This window comes from Thermobia domestica, chromosome 8 (assembly GCF_964235325.1).
Source record: "Thermobia domestica chromosome 8, izTheDome1.hap1.1, whole genome shotgun sequence".
Taxonomy (NCBI): domain Eukaryota; kingdom Metazoa; phylum Arthropoda; class Insecta; order Zygentoma; family Lepismatidae; genus Thermobia; species Thermobia domestica.
In genome coordinates this window covers 244,404,049-244,426,918 of record NC_137461.1, presented here as the reverse complement: position 1 = coordinate 244,426,918, position 22,870 = coordinate 244,404,049, and the positions used below count along the sequence as shown (strand labels likewise).

The window sequence follows — 22,870 nt, the reverse complement described above, 5'->3', positions numbered from 1 at the left end:
CTTGATAATGTTACCTTATGCAAAATAATATTGCTTAGCGCTCTCTTGTTCCACATTTCGATTATCTTCTATGTAAACACAATTACTGAAAAATTAGCGGTATTTTAATTTCGCAGTGATTAGGCCTCTTATAAAGGAGATGCAAGGAATTGAGCCGCAAATAAAGGACGATATTATTTAAATTTTCCTTTAAAAGGACAGAAATAGAGAGCTAATAGATTCATGACGTCGCATAAAAGATATTTTTACCTTATTTATTAATTACATACAATCAAGAAGTTTAATATCCGGAGATTACTTTTGAACACGCAAATTCAAGGTAATATCCGTCACCATTCATTCATAACAAATCAAGGTTACATATTTACAATTGCTTACAAGAGCTGATGCAGTAATTTTTCTTTTACATAACAGAGTTGATTACACACATAACGTTAGTACTCAACTGATAATGACAAAGTCATATATGTACAGAACCGTAGTGGGAAAAAATGAAGAAAAACATGTTAAATAATTCTATCTTCCAGAAACAGTTTTGTTTTGAAACAAACTTTAGAATTGTTCCTGACCTTTCTTTTCATTTATAACTGTTTCGAGTACCTACACCATTAATTATGTTTTTTAACCCATTGCTTTGTATCAGAGTTTATTTTTGTGTTTTCTTTAAAATGAAATTGAATTTAATCATTGTACTATTACTGATTTCTCCTTTAGATTTACTGTAGTTAAATGTCCCTCACTTATTGAAAATCAAACTCTTTTTAAATATAAAATATAATATTACAATGTATATATAATATAAACATTCCATGAAGAAAAACTTCTACTCCATGGGCTCCCGAGGAAAAGTTTCTAGGGGGACTCAAATCCGTGGTAGCTATATTACGTTTGGTATTTTTTATTTGTATGAAGAAAATTTTAAGAAATTTTATACAATTTCGTAAGCCATGTGGGGCTCGACACCCCTGCCTCCCTCTTCGGGCGCCCATGCCTGTGATACTACAGAAACCAAGGAGACGAAAATATAAAATGTTGTATCAGCAAATATCTACAGGGAGATATTGTAAAAATGAAATGAAATCTTTGAGTTTTACGCCTTACGGTTATGCCGGTTAGACTAAAGGAGAGGGTGATTATGAGAAATGAATGAAATGCTGGAATGAAGAAACTGGGAGGAAACAGAAAGACCCCGAGAAAACCCAAGCACACGGTGTTTGTCCACTACAAAGTTCACTTGGCGGGGGCTGGGATCGAACCCAGGACCCCGAACACCAGAGGTGAACGCTCTACCACTGAGCCACCGCGGCCCGGGAGATATTGTCTGACATACTCTGTAATATTCAACCAGATAGGCATTGCTTGCCAACCCAACGCAAAATTGTTTTTTTTTTTTTTTTCAACGAACTTAAAAAGTTCATTATTGAATTCTCTATGTCCCTATGAGTGTGTGTCTGTTATTTGAGAACTTTTCAATCTTAAGCCCGCCATTCGATAGAGCATCAAAAAACTATCTCAAAGAAGTGGTGGAATTTTTCGCGTCACTCTTACCGTTGCCGAGATATTGGCCGAAAAAGTTTCGATTTTGGAAGATTTAAAGAGAGATATCTTGGGAACCATGAGTCATTAAAAGATCATATTGATGGTGATAAATACTTAAGAAGATACTGAACATTTTGGCACCAAATAATAACCGATGGCAACTGCCCAACTGGCCACCATTCCCCAGATATTGGCCACAAAAGTTCGGATTTCGGGAGATTTAAGGACAATACTTCGGGAATTGTCATATAGAGATGATATTTTGCGATTTTTTTTTTTTTTTTTTTAATTATGAGCTCTCCACTTTGAGCATATGGCTTCGTAAAACGTGGAACCTTTCAACAGATATCTTAAACAAAAGATGTGTAACAAATTTAGTACTCAAGGAAATTATAAATGGATAGATATCTTACAAGAATTTTTTTAATGAGTATATAAATAACGTATATAGAACAATTGGTATAAAATCTGCAGAAGTTACTAAGAAAAGTTAATTCTTTTCAAGTTCGTTCTGGCAATGCTCTTGGAGCATTCTGAACTTAGTTCTTTTATTATTATTATTATTATTATTATTATTATTATTATTATTATTATTATTATTATTATTATTATTATTATTATTATTATTATTATTATTATTATTTCTATTACACCAGGTTGTTGTAAGTTTCAAATCTGTATATCATACGAAAACTTACATGATCAGATTTATTGTTCAGTATTGCAAACTAAGGACGCTGCAGTATCAGAAACGTCCAAATTTTTAGAGACCTCTACAACACTAGTAACGCAAGTATGAGAAAAGTGGCAACAGAAGTATGACATTCACAGAATCTCAGCGTCAAATATTACGATCGTGGCATGAGGTTTTCGAACAAACAGGAAAGAAGTTACAATGAATTGAAAATTTTACTTTTTTTTTTTTTTTTTTTTTTTTCAAAAAGGCCTTAGTTCCAAAGATAAGTATAATATCACGTCAAAGGATTTCAGATCATAATACAATCCGTTAACTGCAATTTAATATCTCATACCATTCCGGGGATATGAAACACATGGGTAGAGATTGCTATATTGCTTAAAATGGTGACGTTATAGCATTAGTTTTTGGTAGTTGTGACTACAATAAGTTGCCGCTATTACATAATTTTTAAATAATGTTGCAAACTTATGCAATGTTTACCATATCTCCGGAACCGTTTCAGATATCAAATTGCTGTAAACTGCATTATAATCTTTATTTCTATTTGAAACTACATGTGTGATTGGATGTGGTAGTTATCTAAGTGCTTTTTCGAAAGAAAGAAAAAAAAAAGCTTTTTGAAAAAAGAAGTTAACTTTTTTCTCATTAATTCAAAACACATTTTATCATGATTATAGTATTCAATATTAAAGGACTTTGGATGCCCATTGCCACGTCCGAATCATTTGATATAAAAGCCTCCAAACTTAAGACACGTGTGGATATTTATGATACTGTAGTGTCCTTAGTTTGCAACACTGAACGATAGGTTTTCGTTTAGTATATAGATTTGGAGTTTATAATAGTGCCATTAAAAAAAAAACACACAACTCTATATCTTGGATTGGCAACTCTGTTGATTTGTTGCCAGACGACGTTTCCATGCCGATAGGGGAACCGGTCAAAACCCCCACAGCCAAAACCCCCCACATTCAAGAAATGTCAAAACGCCCACACAAACAGTCATAACCCCCACACAAATGGACAAATCTCCCAAATACACGAACGGTCATAACCCCCACACTGGTAGTCGGTCATAACCTCCAACGGTCATAACTCCCACACAAATGGACAAAACAGCCACACATAGCAACGGTCACAATCCCCACATAAATGGACAAAACTCCCACATGCAGAAATTGTCACAACTGCCACACAAATGGACAAAATCCCCACACAATCGGACAAATCTCCCACACTCTAAAATGATCCTGGTTGCATGTCTTGCCCTTGTACTTTTTAATAACATTTTTTTATTCCACTTAAACTGATGTTGCAACTATTTTTCTTGGGCGTCATAAAGAGCCACAACAAAGACGTGAAATGACGATCATTTCAGAGTGTGGGGGATTTGTGTGGCAGTTGTGTGGCAGTTGTGACAATTTCTGCATGTGGGAGTTTTGACCATTTGTGCGGGAGTTTTGTCCATTTATGTGGAGATTATGACCGTTGCTATGTGTGGCTGTTTTGTCCATTTGTGTGGGAGTTATGACCGATTGTGTGGGCGTTTTGACATTTCTTGAGTGTGGGGGTTTTGGCTGTGGGGGTTATGACCGTTCGTGCGTTTGGGAGATTTGTCCATTTGTGTGAGGGTTATGACCGATCGTGTGGGCGTTTTGACATTTCTTGAGTGTGGGGGTTTTGGCTGTGGGGGTTTTGACCTAGACCCGCCGATAGTGCGTGGTACAAAACTTTCACAAGTCTCTCTGGCTTGGTTACACAGGCGTGGAATACACTGTATAGTATAATAATTTTCATGAAGTAAGCTATGTTTAAAGTAGATTTGAAGATGTAAGCAAAATCAAACTATAAAAATTACAACTTCTTTCAAAGAAGACAGTGAAATCATTCCACATATGAATGAAAGGACTAAAAAAAAAAAAAAAAAAAAAAAAATCATTATTATCTACAGGTAGATTATTATAAATATTGACTTCCATGCTTCATGGCCCTCGATGTATTGCCAAAAAAAAAAAAAAGCCTGTTATAAAGAGTTATAGTTATTTCTGTGTTACGCAGTTTTGCTGATGAGTATTTTGCATCTTAGTGTACCAGGCAATTTCTACATCTACAGATGGATTGTTTCTTTTGAAGTATTTAAAAATATTTGTCGTTGTTATTATGTTATCCTTTACATCCAAGAAAATATAGCTACTTCATTTTATTGTCGTAATGATAAACACACACACACATATACAAGAAAATAACTACTTATTTATCAATATTATAAAAGCTGTTTCACTTCAAACAGTCATTTTGCGCCTTCACTACTCGTAGATTATTAATTCTTACGGAACCACTGCTATCCTCTTATTTAGTATCAAGTCCATTAAATATTTGGTTGTAAGGGACATGATCAAAGAACCTTTTCAGAAGTCCATGATATAGTTCACTCATCGCGTCCTCAACAGGTCCTTTCAAATCTTCAATTAACTCCTTGTTGTTTTCATTCAGGAACTTATTCATTGTATTACCTGCAACAAAATATATTTAAATTAATAGCCCAAAGAAATGGACATTAGCAACTATAAAGAAAAGGAAAATAAACAAATGTATTAAATGCAAAACAAAAATAAGGTATATTACATCAGAACATGCATTGATTTTAGTTTCCCTAGAACTTCCATCAACATTGTAAGAGACCATCATTAGACTATAGATACACTCAGCACAAAAATTTCTGTTAATAAGATCTTGCCATATTAATTGCAATTACTTTTATTTCTCCTTATTCGTTAATTTTTCTTTATTTTCTTAACATTTCAAAGCTTCATTACTTTTTTCATTTTCGATTTTTTAAAAAAATTTTCGGCTTAAGATATATATATATATATATATATATATATATATATATATATATATATATATATATATATATATATATATATACAGTATATACTTTTATGCTTATGTATATTTATACTCTTATACTTTATATCTATATATCTATATATAGATAGATATATATATATGTATCCAAAACGACCTCAATTTTTCAATTTTTCTTACAAGAAAATTCACAGCACGTTACGGATATATTTTCTGAACTTACTGTAACACTACACTAAATATATAATCAGATAGACATTTCCCTCAATTTTACCCACTGGAGGTGGAATTCAATCTGCAAAACGTTCAATACTACAGCTGTAGGCGAGGAAAGGGGTAAACTTAGAGGTTAATTGAAGCTCGTGGTTCTATTCAGTAAACAAAGCACCACTTCAAATGTCGCAATAGCAAGACAGCCCTATACTTTTGGGTATGAAATTGCGGCATATATATTCTGAAATATACAGTATATATATACGAGGAACCACTGGTTTCTCAGTGGGAGAACATTAATTTCTGATGTATGAGGTCCGTGGTAGAGATGGGCATGCGAAATTACTCGAATTGCTCAATTATTTTTATCGCTTGAAGTGTTCGACTGACTCCATTCCAACCTCTCTAGCGATTTCACACCAATCAAGATATATCTTAAAATGGGTGTCTAAGCAAACTGATGAAGTTCTCATCTCTCTTTTTTTGCAATATTGAAAGTCAATTAATTTGGTTTGGGGAAGGTTAATCTTTTATTTGTATTAAAGAAAGAAGAAAATAATAGATCACCAGACTCATGTGAAATTACACAAATGCTCGGCTCTCGTCACTCGGTGTGATTCACCCATAGTATGACGTGATGCCTTCCTAGCTTCTCGTTGGTGTACAATCGGTTCTTTCCATGGAACGAGAACTGCTCTAACGAAATAAGCACTCATCTCATTTTTTTTGGGGGGGGGACTTTTTGCTTTTCGTTCAGTGACTGCGTTGTATGTTTCTTGCGTTGTAATATCACATATCTTGGAGCAGGACAAAAGGAAACAGTTGGCAGGAAATATATAAAGCTATGATTAGATCTTTCTCGTTCTTTGTCAATTTTAGTTTCTGTGTCTAATAATTTCATCTCTTGGTATCGTTCTTCTTTTCATGCTTCTTATGTCGAATTGAACTTCTAGCAGCACTGAGCTATCTGTTACATTTTCCTTACTTTCGTTCACTTAAGGTTCATCACATGAATATAATTTGTTGTTCAATAGCATTTTCACAGCATTTAGTGCTTTTGCCATCTTCTCTTTTCAACGCTTCGATTTACTTCAGTCCATTGACATTTAAGCTCTGCTGCTTTGCCGCACTTTTAAACTTTTCTATATCTTCTATAATGCGATTTCTGTATTACTTTTCAAAGTTCCACAAATTAGGATTTAGATATCTCATTGTCATCATAATCCTTTTTTCCTTCATTCATTGCATGTTGTGTTTCGTTGGAGATTATCTTCTCACTCTTTCTTGTAATATTTCGTATCTTCGTGGCAGTATCCATCAAAATGTTTGTTATCTCTCTGTTAGCTTCTAATATGTTCACGTCCTCCTCGAGTGAGGCAAAACAGTTGTTTAGTCCCATTTGTTTCAATGAAGTAGGCCTACATTATGCTACTTTTGAAAGAATCTTCCTTTCTATATATGTTCCAGTTGATCTATAAGTTTTCTGGTTTTCGGAAGTAAAGTTTACATCAAACTATTCGATTGTTACTTCCTTGTGTTCAACCTGTTTAGAATATTTCAATTTTCAACCAAACATCTTCTGCTTGACATGACGTAGTCCGTTTGGCTTATCCTTTCACTTGAGAATCGCCATGTCCATTTTTTGTGGAACTTTTCCTAGAGGAACTCTTTTTATGGAACGTTTAGATTCATAAAGTAAATCTTCTTATCTTCCGCAAATTCTATTACAAACTTTCTACATTTGTCTTTCTTGCTATTTCGAAATTTCTTTCTGTTATTTTGTTTCGTTTGTCTTGTTTTGTTCTTTTCTGGCGTTGAAGTTTCCCATGGTAATGCTGACGTAATTAGTTCCTGTTATTAAACTCTTTAATTTCTTAGTCTTTACTTTCTTGCACTCCCTCTCCCGAATGGCGTGTTGTGGAAGCCTACAATGAGTGTCTGCTATCTGACGTCAAGGCGACGCTAAAAATCAATTGAAGATCTGCGGAACTGACCGGATCCACCACCAAATATCGTACTGTATCTTCCAGTTGTGCAAACTGGAAATTTTTACCAGAGAAACTGACAAGTTTACGCGTAACTAATGATAGGAGGGTGGACAGAGAGTGCCATCAATAAAAAGTTTGGCCAGTACGGTGATTCTTCTCAAACAGCTAGGAACTTCTTTCACCAATCATGGCAGGATGAGCCAAAGTCCTCATTCTCTTGAAGTCGAATTGTGAATGGACAAGGCAACGTTTGGAATTACATGCAGGCAGAAAATGCTAAAAATTCATAGAGCTATAGAACACATTGCTGTTTAAAACTGACCATTGCTACGTATAACGCGAAATTTGCCATCAGAAGTAGAGGGCTACGGAAGGTCAACTGGGACATCGTCAGATTAAGCAAGATAAGAGAAGCATATGAATGTTCACCTCTCCTATTACAAAGAATCAGCATGTGACAAGTTTGGCGGTGTTGGATTGCTTATCAATGAAAACTGTCAATATCTTGAGAAGAGCAATGTCTTGGAGATAGATAATACGTCTAGTCGAGTAACAAGGCGTGTAATTAAGCTCTCCTCTATATACAGAAGTTGCTCAAAAAATTTTTCTTCTGACTTCGGTGAAAGTTCCAAAAATCAGAGGACATAATAATACAAATCTAATTTAGTACACAGTATTTTGGCTATTATCTAGGCACCAGATTTGTATTTTCAGGCCCAGGAATGTTCAAGCAATGTATAGAGAATAAAAGTGAGTATATTTATCGCAAAATCAACTGAGCTTAAGATAGCCTTTCGGAAGGGGGGGAGGGTTGGACGTCCGCTCTTGAATCCACCACGTCCCTGGTTTGGTCTCAGCTCACGCCAAATGAACTCAATGGGACAGAAACAGTGTACGTACTGTAGGTTTCTTGAGGTTCTCCCGTTTTCTTCCACATTTTTGCTCGCCCCTCCAGAAAACAATTCTGCGAGTGTTATATTAGTCCTGAGGATTCTTTTCACTTGTTTCTGAATGGCTTACCCAGGAATCATTTTGGGTTTAACAGCCACTACGCTTTAAGAAGGAACGGAAAGAAAGAAAATGAGTAGTTACAGTGATTTACGTATATGGGATTTCAACACATGTACTTGTTCAGAAACAGGTGCAACTCTGAAATGACGCAGTAGAGACCATACTGTCAGCAATATATCAGTCAACAAAAAGCCTGAGAATCTCACATTAAAAATTATACAATTGAAGGCCAAGGTTCAAGCAATGAATCATGGGAAAATTATACGGCTCAGAATTACTCACAAACATTTTCAATTGTTTGATGTGTATATTTACGTAAGCCAAATAGTTTCTCACCATCTGAATAAGTAAAGGCAATTACCACTTTATGATGAGCAGGAAGAGAGAGGGGATGATTTCATTTCCATGCGTTAATTGCAGGATGATTTCTACATTAATTGTTCCAAAATATCTTTCCATCTTATTTTAGTGTTATGTGAACAGAGAATGAATCATGTATGGTTTCCTCTGCCTTTGTTGTACTCCCGTCAATTCTAACAGTCATATTTTTAAATTTAAAATTACGGGAGATCTGGCCGACGTCGCATCCACTTTAATTCTACAATAATCGTAATGAATCTGATAGAAATTCAATAATAAAGATAGACATTGTCTTGTGAAATACGTAGAGAAACAAACATGTCTTTAGTCTGTTATGGCACTATAGTAGGTAGTTAGATGGAGTAGTGTCTAAGTAGATACCACTAGATTATCCGATAATGGTAGCCATATTGGCATACGTACAATATAGTTAAGGAGAAAAATAAAAATATCTTGTTACGTGAAACGGCGCAAGCAAATGGTAGTAAAAGAAATTTCTAGCTGGTGTGGCTCTACCGGGCAAGATGGCGCATGTGGAGCGCTCACCGGTAGTACGAAGGGTCTCTGGTTCGATTCAAGGTTGTGTACGTTGTGTTAGACAAGATCACGTAGTTTTTCTCGGTGTTTCCCTTTCCTCGCACATACTCATTCTATCAATTACCTCCTAATTATTCATTTTCATTAATCATCTGTCTTGTTTAACTTTTAAGACATAATTGTGGGATATCAGACTGAAACATCCTATTTCAGTTTTGGTGTGATGCATACAATGTCGCAGCAAAGATCCGTTGTACCCTCTTACTTGAGATTAGTACCGGTATGTGCTACGAATAAGATTTTATGATTTGAACAATATATTGACATCAGTATCAATGTTCATGTTATTTTAAGAAGATACAAACGAAGAATGTTGCATTTTGAGTTTCTAAAGAAAAATAATTCGACGTTCTATTATAAGTTCCTCAGATTGTAATTTCAGAAGATCTTCTTTAACAATACACTTGCCTCCTGATTGACTAGGGACCCATGCCTGTTTTCGGAACATGTACTGAGTATGTGGCATCGTACATGTGACCTCAGTCCTTTCGTTGATTGCAGTACAGAGTGTGATTTCGCAGCATACGCAAAATTGGCCATATCAACCGCACCAAGTCATTAATTTTAACCCGTTATTTGGCATTTTCATAATCTTACTACTAAAGTACGTAGTGTTGTTTACTTGCATGCCGAACACTGATTAAGAGAGACTGTAGTGAAAGTAATTACTCAAACTCAATGATGGGCAAACTACGCCCTGCGGGCCAGACGTGGTTTCTTGAGAGGTTTTTATCAGACCCATGAGATGGTTCCTAATCTAACGAATAAAAAGGAGAATATGACAATCAGATGTCCTCTTTTATACAGACCTTTCTCTTTGATTGTCTTGATTGACACTTCCTGATTGTCTTGATTTACAACAGGATTTAGAGAGTATTGCTAATTGGTGTTCAGTAAATAATACACAAATGTAATGTATTATCATTCACCAGAAACAAAAGTACCGTTAAATATGATTATAAGCTTGATAATACTTCTATAAGTAGACCTAATGCAGTTGAAGATCCAGGTGCTACATTTGATCCTAAATTAACGTTCATTAAATACATCAAAAATGTTAGTCATGCTGCGTTTAAATTATTAGGATTCATAATTAGAAGTGGTAAGGACTTTAGAAATATTGCAATACTCTTGAAAATGTATTATTCATACGTACGCAGCAAGTTGCAATACTCTGTTGTGATTTGGAACCCCTCACAAAAATATCGCCAACAAACTGAAAGAGTTCAATCAAAATTTCTAACAAGAAACGGACATGAACCTGTCATCTGGACATCTGAATCAAAAATAGTCCACTCGATAAACATAACAAAGAGAAGTTCATGCACAAAAAATTAGGTGCCATGGACAAACGGAGTAAGTCTCTGGAAGCTCATTAAACCTGTTTTCATAAGGAAAATTGTAGACTCGCAGTAAAATAGCTATTGCATCAACACTGTTCATTGGAAAGTCATGGTTTATAGTTCATTCTCTTCAGTATGAAACAAGCTTTTCAGATATGCTATGTATTGGAGCTCATAACGTACTTGAATAGGGGAAATTGGGAAAATGTTAGGAACATTCTTTCCAGAAATCCCTCCCATCAACTTTCGACCCCTCTGGAGGTACCCTGGGTAAAATCACACAATCTTTAAAAGTCTCTCGCAAAATATTATAGGGGATAAGAAATGTGTGTACCAAGTTTTGTATTGATAGATGAAATAGGTATGAGGGGAAAGCGTGTATTGGTATACAAGATTTTCCCTCATATCTATTTCTTCTAACAATACAAAACTTGGTAGACACATTTCTTATCTCCTATAGTATTTTAAAGATACATTTGAATTGTGTGTTTTTACCCAGGGCCACTCCATAGGGGTAGAAAATTGATGGGAGGGATTTCTGGAGGGAATTTTCCCAACATTCTCCCAATTTTCAATATTCAAGTACGTTATGGGCCCCAATACATAGCACCTCTGGAAAGCTTGTTTCATGCTGAGGAAAATAAACTATAAACCATGACTTTTCAATAAACAGTGTTGATGCAATAGCTATTTCACTTTCTTGTCTACGATTTTCCTTATAATAGCAGGGTTAATGAGCCCCAGGGACTTACTTCGTTGTCCATGACACCTAATCTTTTGTGCATGAATATATCCTTGTTATGCTTATCGAATGGACTAGGTTTGATTCGGATGTCTGAATGACACGTTCATGTCCGTTCCTTGTAAGATATTTGATACACAAAACAACTGGAATTTACCCTTCACTTGAAAGCTATAGTACACTGGTAGACCGTTTTAATATTTACTCATTCGAACAAAGGCATAATATTGTTTTCCTCTAAATAGCTCAAAATAAATTCGATTGCTGAAACTTTATATCTTCATTATACTTCCATGTTCTTTCAGTTAGTTTTATTGCAGAAAGGCTTGAACCAACAGTGCTGAAGTCACCAATTTGGAGAATATGTTCTTTCTACAATAAATTATGTCAAAAACATGACGAAATTGATATATGTACAGTGTCCTGTAAAGCACTGAAAAAACTGTTGTAAAGATGAGTTATAACATTTCAACGCTTTAATTGGGCATATGCCTGTTGTGTTGATAAATAATTAAATAAATACGGACAACTTCCTCTTTTATCAGAGCCTAAAAATGATTATCAGAGATTTTAGGGAAATGTCCTGTTTTGGGAAGATACGAACAACTTCCTTTTTTTTCAGGTCCTAAAATGATAGTGGGAGATTTTAAGGAAATATCCTCTTTGGGGAGATACGAAGAACTTTTTATATCAGGCCCTAAAATGATCGTGGGGGATTTTAGGGAAATGTCCTCTTTTGAAGAGATACGGACGACTACTTCAACTTAATCATTTATTTTTAATAATTATACGGTCCGCATAAAGTTTCTTTTCCCTTTCTTTCTTTGCCCAGCTTCTAAAAACGTTTGTCTATCACCACTGTAACCTAATCAAAAATGACAGGAACTTTCATGTTCGACAAGAGAATACTACGATAACAGATTAGAGCGATCCTGGAAACCTTTGTTAATAACATAGTATAAAATTAGTGGTATTACTTAGGAGAGTAAATGCTAAGTACCAGTCCTTGAAGTTACATTCAATTACCCACTTTTATATTTTTAAAAAATCTTCCGAAAACTTAATTTTATAACTGTCTTCCTGATTTTTCATTGTAGTTGAGGCATCGCTATGAATAAAAAGGTTTGGGAAAGAGTTAAACGCTGTTGCTTGAGTATTACCTTGACCCATTGATGGATAAGCAGTAACCTCCGTAAGGTGACTTCCGTCTAAGGAGGAGAAATCTTGTATAGTTTGTACAGTGCGAGGACAATGAAATTTCCTGCTGAAATTTTCGGTGTCAATGTCAACTGGATATCAAGTTAATTGTTCGGAGGAGATGAAAAGAAAAAGCCAATGAAAATTAAAACCACGAAAAAGGCAATAATTTACTTAATTCCAAGTTTTGAATGACAAACGTACATTGTTCCTGTAACGGTACTTATATCAGGGGCGCAGCCACGGTCACAGGGCCTGAACCAGCCCGAATCTTCCTAACTAAACATACATCTGTATACTTTCTCAATAAAACTATACTTGTTTGACAGGGAAATGATTGATATAACATGAAAATTTGATCTTACTCTTTTTCTTATAGGGGCCGCGGTGGCTCAGTGGTAAAGCATTCGCATCTCGTGTTTGGAGACCCTGGTTCGGTCCCAGCCCGCGCGAAATGAGGTTTGTGGAGTACAAACACTGTGTGTGTGGGTTTTCTCGGTGTTCTTCCATTTCCTCCCACTTTCTTTATTCCACCATTTCATTCATTTCTCATCATCACCGTCTCCTTTAGCCTAGCCGGCAGAACCATAGGACGTAAAACTTAGAGATTTCATTTTCTTTCTCTTATGAAAACAATCTAGTTCTATCACTTTTTTCTGAAAATATAGGTGAAAGTATTTTACAATTACTAATCGTTCGAAGTAATCTTCTTACTTCGTATTTTCGGGTGCAGTAGGCCTACCTATTCAATAGTATTTTCGGGTGCAGTACCCTCAGTACTACTAATAGTACCCATTTAATAGCACGTATAAGGCTACCTAGTAGGTTGTAGCATTGGACCCTTTCTCCCAAAGCTGGGACCCCTCCCAACAAAAATTTATGGGCGCGCGACTGACTTAAATTAATCCATATCTACCCTTAACGTCTTTAGTTTCATATTTTGCTTTTTCCTTTAACAACAATCCGTAGCGAACACTATAAGGAAGAGAGCGCTAAAAACTTATAGTTGTCACTATAGAAATGTTATCAAATAGACTGTGATGGTGAATCCAACAGATATATACGAAAATTAATTTATCTTTACTATAGGGAGAGGAATAATTAAAAACTGAGGAGGGATTTTTTCGACCCGGGAGTAGGCCTAAATATGGATTTTAAAAAAAATATTACCAACAAGTAAATTTATACATGAAGGTAAGAAAACCAGTACAAGATTCAGGCTCACACAAAGCATTTGTTTACATGAGTTTATATATACAGGGGCGGATCCAGGATATGATCAAGGGAGGGGCTAAACCATATTTTGCCGTTTTATCCAGTGTAAAGCAGGATTGAAACCCATTTTATCCAGTGTATACCTGAGCGTCAAGGGGGGCTATAGCCCCTATAGCCCCTTTGGATCCGCCACTATATATATATATATATATATATATATATATATAGATAGATAGATAGATAGATAGATAGATAGATACATTCCTGTAGCATTTATAAAGAATAGTCAGTACGATGTATGTCTGGAATTTCGAAAAGTATCGTTTCTGGAATATATAATTTTTATTTGTATTCATCTCGTTTATGTCTGGGACAGCGGCTAACAAGGGTTTTCATTAGGGCTCCGAAGTTGAAGACCTAAAAATTGCATAAAAAGGACCTATAAAAGGACCTAAAATATCTATATAAAAAAAAGAACCCAAAAATTGGAAGAAAGGACGTAAAATTAAGATTCAAGCTAATTAGAATTACGTATTTAATGACTATAATGCTCAAGAAATACACGCTTCTATTAGGTGAACGGTCTGGCCTTCTTCCTCAAACTGAAGTACAAACTAAAATAAGAAAACTTCTTCACCATCACCCCCCACTTGCTGAAGGACATTGTTACGCCCCCTTATCTGACTTGTAATTGCTGCATATCTGGTCTTATCAATCTTGTCGCTAAAGAATGTCTTATCATTAGGATTTCCTTTACTAAAGAAAATATGTTTTAAGAGGTGGTGGTGATTCGAGTTAATGGCCAATAAATTTATTGTCGAAAGATGAAGTGCAAAAGAAAGACGTTAAGACCTACAAAATGCTTTAAAAGGACCAATAAGCAAACAAAAAAAAGAAGAAGAAAAAGAAAGAAAAACACCGAAAAAGGCAAGAAAGGACAAATAAAGTTCATCATTTTCTGGTCTACAATGTCCCAAAATGAACATATATTGTGTTAAGCCTCGTCTTCGGGTAATTGTAAAAAAAGAGGATTTTTCCTCAACTTCCGGGTTCTAGTTATCATGAAGGACGTGCTAGAGCAGGGTTTTTTCAAACTATGGTACCCGTAACACTGGTAGTACCCGAGCCACTCTTGGTGCACGTACGAGTTATGTTGGTATTAATAATTTGGTGGTACGTCAGTGTAAAAGGTTTTGAATCCCTGTGCTAGAGGATATAGTGGCAGGAAAGAGAAGGAGGGGCCACGAAGACTGCAATTAATGAACGATATCAAAACAGAAAAGTCGTACTTGAAGACGAAGGGGTTAGCCGAAGGCCATGGAAGGACATGGACATGTTTGGTAAAGCTACACAGGCGAAATCATTAAGAGACTATCATGCTTTAGCATGACTCCAGTTGTACTGCAAACATGCAATATTGATCACTGACGACTGGAAGTGTGTGATATGGTTGGATGAATCATCTTTCACCTTACTACAAACCACGGGCTGAGTAAATATGTGACAGACACCTAAAGAAGCATGTGTTCCAGAGTGTCTTCGTCTAACCGTGAAGCATGGTGGCAGCTCTGTGATGTGGGCCTCAATATTCTCGTTTTTAGTTGGTCGAGTCCTGATGCCTACGGTTGCGCCACTGTTCTCCATTTTAGGGGATCATATGTATCCTAAGGTACAGATGTTGTTTTGGGGCCGGTGATGCCATATTTCACGATTAAACGTGACCATTCAGACAGCTGGAGCTATTGTGTAAGTGTTTGGAGAACATTGGGATGAAATTGAATACTTCCTTGACCCTCGTAATGACCGAATGTGAACATAATCGGACATCTATAATCCACTTTGGAGACACGAATCTTAACAGAAGACAGATTTCCGCTTCATCCTCTCTCACGAAATGAGTGATGTACTGCACATGGAATGGTATAATACAGGGTGACCCAAAAGTAGGTATACAGTCCCATACTGATCAACTCATTACTTTTTATATCATTTCTTATTGTTATCAATCAGGTAGACTTAATTTCTTTATTATTTGTTCTTAATGTATTTTTACTCATATTTTAAGCCCGGAACAACCGAAACAAATAAACCTATAACCTAGAATCTTATACTTGCTCAATGTAGGGGTGTATACCTACTTTTGGGCCACCCTGCTATTATTCACCTCTCATCAGAGCTATTTTGAGAGTGAAAGCTGGTTCTATTCTATACCAAAATGGTAAATCACACTTTTTGTTTTTCAGGAAATTCCATTAAACTGATAAGTATCTGTATTTCACTTGCATACTAAGCAAGTCAATATCTATGGATATGCTAAATTTGATCAAGATCGAATGACTTGTGATCAAATTATATATATATATATATATATATATATATATATATATATATATATATATATATATATATATATAACTTGCAAGTACTTTGCGATATAACATGATCTTTGTGATTGATATTTTTTTTTCTTCAGAAAACTCAAATGAAGAACAAAATATCACACAATATATATAGAACAGTTAATACTCTAAAACTGATACAGTTAACACGAAGCCAACAATATTTATAATGGTTGATCCCTTTTAAATTAAATCTTGAGGTATATTACAAATACCAAAAGGTCTTAGAAAACGAAAATAAACAATACGTATGTAAGAAAATTAGAGCAATATCTGCAAAGAATAATGAAAAGCTAAGATAAAAACTAATAAACGTTAACAAGAAGAATGCAACGATATTGCAAAAAAAAAAAAAAAAAAAAAAAGCTGCGTCAAAAATTAAAACTGTGATGAAAATGGATCATGTGACTGATTTTTAGGTACCTTAGTTAAGATTAGTAATGAATCCTGAAGTGTGAACTGGAAGTACAATCAGAGATAGGAATGCTGATAAAGACATTTTGGTTCATTAAATTTTGAAACTACTTACACAATTCTTGAATATTACGTCAAGTTAATATAAATGGACTCCATATGACTATTAATACCTTCAATTCAGTTTTTCAAGTCCTCCAAGATGTTTCTTTCAATTCCATATTGGGTATACGATGATAGAATCACCTGTGGGGGCACTCGGTCGAAAAAGGTGTAAAAGCTTTTCCACGTCAGGTTTTCCTGGGTTTTCCTCATTCACACCAGAGGTGATACCTAACATGTAGGCACCAGACCGCTTCCTTCCTTCCTCAATCCATTCTTTCTTTGCTTTCCCCAGATAGTGTGCTCGCCGAGAGACGCCATCACTCAAAACGTGACGGGCTCAATGGCCATAGATGCCGAAAGCCCAGAAATCTAAATCCTAAATCTTGAATAATAGACTTACCCTTTTCCATCAAAAACGACTTTAGTGATAAATAACGAAACCCGTATTGTAGGGATTTGAGATGTTGACATTTTCAGTTGACTAAATTTGACTAGATATGTCACCAATAGAAAGAAACAAGGAAAAACTGACGAATTTTAAACAAAAAGTGGTTAAAGCAGTGTACGTCGTTGAATATTGCTTGCAGAATGAACATTTCAGTGCGTGTGTTTCGAATGTGTATATTTCCCGGCCAATTAAATTTGTGATGGATAATATTGTGTCCGGGGTTTTCTCGGGGGGGGGGGGACTCCCGTTTCCTGCCACCTTCTCATTCCACCAATTTTTCCATCATCGCTCACGAGCCTTAATTATCGTATCTAAAGGGCATAATCATAGTACGTTAAACTGAAAGATTTCATTTCATTTTCGAATGTATACATGAATGTGTGAAGTTTTCTTGTCCTCCATTATGGGTAGACATAGCACAGTGATTCCGTAATTATACCGAAGTTTTTTTTTTTTTTCGTCTTTCGAAGACTTTTGAAACAATGTAGCTTCATCCTACTTACTGTTTAAATTTTTTGAGCTGACCGCAGGATACTCCCTCTGGTGATGCCCCAACTGAATTATATAAACTAAAAATATTAAATCTTTAAATTGATGAAATTGGTTTCCGTTTGCTTGATTCCTGCTAGCAGAAAGTACTAGACTCGATTGAAGGTCAATTTCTGAAATTTGCTGACACCTGTCATTTTGGACACAGTTTACGTTAGAGATGTATTACTTGAAAATGTTTAACTTGCAAAGACCAGTCAATATACCTATTTGATATCGTTTGCTGTTTAAAATGTCCTAGTTACACCCGTCTATCTGCGACAGATCGGTGCCTTTGATCATATTAATGCTATAATTAGCATAAATAAATAATATATTTTTAACATTACCGTACTTTTCCTTACATACTAGATAACACATACTTAGTAATTCGTTTCCGTTGAACAATTGGTGAAAGTCGAAGGACGCCCAGGCTGGAAAAGCAGTCACTCTGAATTTCGTCAAATTCATGTACAACTCTCCATGCCTCTTCACAGGCTTACCGATAATATTGTAAACAACTTTTAAGTCATCTGAAAATAGAAACAAAAACAATCACAAATCATCATAAGCACTATTAGAATAATGTAGAATGTATCCTGTCACAGGCGGTAAAATAGAATACGCTATTACAATTATTCTTCAAATATGATCAGGGCATGGTAAACAATGTGTGTAAGCAAAACTTTTGGTTCACCACGACTCGGGTTTATTCCAAAGAATAGACATTTATTCTATCTTACTAAGGAATATCGGTAGTCAAACCAATAATGACCAATAGTGAAGTTCAATGACCAAACTTCACTTTCTAAATATAGCAGCTGCATGCAAAATTCAGTAGAGACCCTTATATTTTCCAAATAAACTAATATAAATAACTCGACAAACAATATTTAACTCTTGGCCGTAGATGTTTCAATTTATAACAAATTTATATAGACTGTGCTGGCAATGAACAAAATTCCTATAATTTACTTAAAAATCAACGATTTTTGAGGCCAGTATAATAACACACATCCAATGTCATCCAAATCTTTTTTGATATGTTTATCGTATTCCGCGCAGATAATATACCTATTCTCTGCAGGTTCTATTAATTCACCTATAGAAAAGTGGTTTACTTTTACGTTACTTGAAAACGCATAAACACTTTCTATTTAATTATGCAGTAAAACGAATATTGACAAAATTATGAAACTAATCCCTGTTAAATTAACTAAAATATGAAAAATTACAGATTACGATTAGACATTAAATTTCTGGGCTTCCGGCATCTATGCCCATGTTCGCCCTTCACGAATGACGGATGACGTCCTTCGGCGATCACAGTATCCGAGGAAAGGGAAGGAAGAAAGGATTGGGAAAGGAAGGAAGGAGTCTGGGACATGTATATAAGGTACTATACCGGCATTTGTCTTTTGTGAATGAGGTAAACCCAGGAAAACCTTACTCAGGATGGCTAGCCTGAAAAAGCCTGTACACTTCTTAGACTGAGTGTCCCCATCAGGATGTAAAATTACGGAAGATCTTAAACCAGGGATGCAAATAAGCAACAAATTTTACTAGCCCAAGAAAGAAAAGCTACTAGTCCACATCTCATAATACAAATAGTTTACTTATCTTCTGTATGATATTAATACTTGCCCGCACCTATGAACCACTCACTCCGGGCGTGTGGGAGAGTGGTTATTGCATCCTTGTCTTAAACATAACTGTCTTAGGAATAAATACAATTAAAATAGCTCTAATTTATACAATTTAGAATAAATATTTCAAATATATCAATATTTAAGTAGGGAATTGTACTAAGCTTTCTGCATATTAATTTGCGCCATAAGGAATTATTTCCTACAGAAAACACAAACTTGTTAAATAACTATGTACAGTAAACCATCTTTACAAGAAAGTATTAAAAATACAATGAAAATTGTTGTTCTAAGGAAACAGGACCAATATAAATAGAGTGCTTGATTGCCAAGTGACCTAAACTTTAAAAAAAAAATGAATCAATGCCATCATTTAGTTCTTTCTATATATATAAGTATATATTTGTCTGCCGAGGGTAGGGATGCGCACGAGACAAGATTTGTGGCTGTCTCGTCTCGAAAATGTGCTGCAAAAGTGATGTCTTTATTCGAAAAATGTATGTTTTTCTATTGGAGGAGCCGTGTCTCGACTCGAATTTTGTCAGGAAAATCCTGTCTCGACTCGTCTCGTGCGCATCCGTAGCCCAGGGTTTGTTGTAAATTTTTTAGCCTATAAGCTCCATAATTACAGTTTTGGTAGCCAATATAACAGACATATGAATTTCCTATGAGGTATTGATTATTAAATATCTCGTCTCCAAGTTTTGATTTTGGACTTAGGCCACTTGGTATTCAAGTGGCAACAAATACGTGTGACGTGAGAGCATAGAGTTGCCTAATTCTTAAACTTACAAAAAATAAAATCAAATAATATTAACACAAGTAATTAATATCATACTTAGGAAATTTACTAATTCCATCTGTGAAAGTTTTTGGCTTGTTTACACTGTAGGCTTGTTTATGTTGTACAGCCTGAACCTATGTGATGAAACTATCTATTAATATAAATACAAATTTTTTGTATTAGTTGCATCTCTGTTCTAATACAACAGTTTATTTTCAAAAGGGTATATTTGCCCTTTTCTTTTCGAAATTCACATTTCAGTGGTTTCTGAATATTATTGGGATGAACTCTGGTTATGCAACGTCCCACGCTTGTGCCGGTTAGGCTAAAGGAGACGGTGATGATGAGTGAAATGAAGAAAGTGGGAGGAAAAGGTAGAACACCGAGAAAACCCACGCGCACGGTGTTTGTTCAACACAAAGTCCACAGGGCGCGAGCTGGGATCGAACCAGGGACCCAAGCACCGGAGGTGAACGCTCCACCAGAGCCACCGCGCCGCCTTCTTTCTACTGTAAACATTAGCAATTGTGGAAATGTTCTATTTATAAAATAAGCTCCGGCGAGAGCTCATGTGGTTCGGGTTTCACGTTAATCAGTAGCTCTCGTCTCATATAGCCTCGCTCCTGAAATTGACGTTAAAATAAAAATCAAAGTCAAAGTCAATTATCAACCTATTCCATAAGAACCACGTTCAGTAGAGTCGATGTAGATGAAGGCTAATTGTGGGCATAGTTGGTAGTTGATAACAAAAAGTAAAGTTGAAAATACGAGTATGTTATAACGACGTGGTTTAATGTGTAAGTTCGCTACCAATAGTTTACTGTCATTTTATCCAATAATTTCAATCTCACACTCCGAATCGCAATTGAGGGAAGAACGTAGATTGAACAAGATCCTGAGACGAATATTCGGACCCAAGAGGGATGGGAATGAGGAATGACGGAAAGTTCATAACAAGGAACTGTATAATTTATACTGTTCACCAAACATTGTTAGGGTTATCAAGCCTAGGAGTCCCATGCGAGTAGGTCATGTATCCAGAAATGCTTTCAAATTTTTACCTGGAAATGCAATCGGAAAACGAACATTAGGAGGATCTAGGCGCAGATGGGAGAAGTGCCGGGTTCCATATACATAGAGTTGGTTAAATAGTAGGGGTTAGATTCACAATTGGTTGGTAAATGGTAGGCATATTGTAAGCAAAACGGGCAAATTACAACGTATGACCAACGCTGGCAGATGGTTAGCTTCCATTTTTTCCAACTGTTAGACTTATTGTTTGTGCTGTAATGATGGAACAAGTTACCAAAATTCGTAATCCATGATCCATGAACCACCATACCCGATCTGATCTCGACAGACCCATGTCCAAGTAAAGATGTTACCTGACACACCCAAGACCTGAAGTGACCTGGTATGTCCCGGAGATGACGAAACACCATCATATACACAGGAAGCAAGGAAGCAAGTGTGAGGATCGTAATATAATTCTAACAAAACCATTCTCTTCTCTCTCCTCCCTTCCCTCCCTCTCCCTCTTTGTCTTTTACCACTAAAACTATATTTCTTTCTCGGTTGTTGTTTGCGTCACTGTGTGTGTCAAAGTATTACACTAATATATAACTACAACGCTGTCAAAGTATAAACGGGTGAGAACCACCGAGAAATAGGTCGCATGTTTCTCTTACAAAGGATTTTCAAAATTTAACCAAATGAAACCTGTAAAATTTATTGTTTAAAATATAAAACATTTCCTCTGAGCACAAATAGCGTTAATTAACTTTTTAAATAACCGATTTTCAAAAACAAATGTATTATTTTCAGTATGGGAAAACAAATAAATTGACCAATTACATAATTCTGCAGTAATGGTGCAGAGCTGATATTTCAGCTACTGATATTTCAGCTTCTGCCCGACCCACCTGGCCCACCTGGTTCTGCCCGTGTCAATGAGTCAAACCAGGTCTAAGAAGCGAGACCCAGATCCAGATTATCTGGACAGAAGTCATGACCCAAGTGACTCAACTGGCCTATAACCATTTCTATCACTTCTGCGCTACTTCGATTTCTGATCAAGCTCTTAATTTTGAATAAATTACGAAGTAATGCTACAGAGTTGATATTTTAAGTTCTTCCAAGTCGCCGGATCTGTCCGAGTCACCTGGCTTCTCTGGGTCTGCCTGGATCAATGGATCAGACTAGGCCTAAGAAGCGAAACCCAGATCCGCATGACTCGAACAGAAGTCATAACCCAAGTAACTCAATTGTCCCACAACCAGTTCTATCACTTATGTGCTGCTACGGTTTTGTGGTCAAACTTTTAATTTTGTTTGCCGGAGCACTTTTTCAACTATAGAGGAAAGAACTGACCACCTCTATTACTGATTTGCTATCTATCACCTTGCTATGTTACGATAATAGGCGAAGAACTTGTATTGAGGTAGAACAGTTAGACAAACAGACAACAGAGTAATAGAGAAATACTTACACATTGTGAAGTTGCTTGGTCCAGAGCCTTCAATTGGGAGAATAAGTAGGCGTCCTTTAACATCGTATTGACCAGCCATAGTGTAGTAGTCAAAAGTCATCTTAAGCTCCATTTCGTATTCCTGTGGATCCACTCTTTAATTTAAAAAGAAACAAAAAAAATAATAAAAACTATAAATTTCATAGAGTATGTGTATAGCGGAAAGTGTTACAGTTAATGTAATGTCAACTTGAATCCCTTAATATTACGAACATAGAACGGAAAAAGTCCAGAAATAAGACATGT

At 35.8% G+C, this 22,870-nt stretch overlaps 1 protein-coding gene across 1 annotated transcript in view; it reads right to left on the bottom strand.

The window, feature by feature from the left end:
- Nucleotides 1-256: 256 nt before the first annotated feature.
- LOC145693515 (protein takeout-like) overlaps nt 257-22,870 on the bottom strand; it is a 48,513-nt gene continuing 25,899 nt past the window's right edge. The window contains exons 4-6 of the mRNA XM_081769584.1: nt 22,586-22,719; nt 18,051-18,200; nt 257-4,752 (exon numbers count right to left, since the gene is read on the bottom strand). Of these exons, the coding sequence (XP_081625710.1) occupies nt 4,589-4,752; nt 18,051-18,200; nt 22,586-22,719 (448 nt within the window). The 3' untranslated portion in view covers nt 257-4,588. The remainder of the gene's footprint in view (nt 4,753-18,050; nt 18,201-22,585; nt 22,720-22,870) is intronic.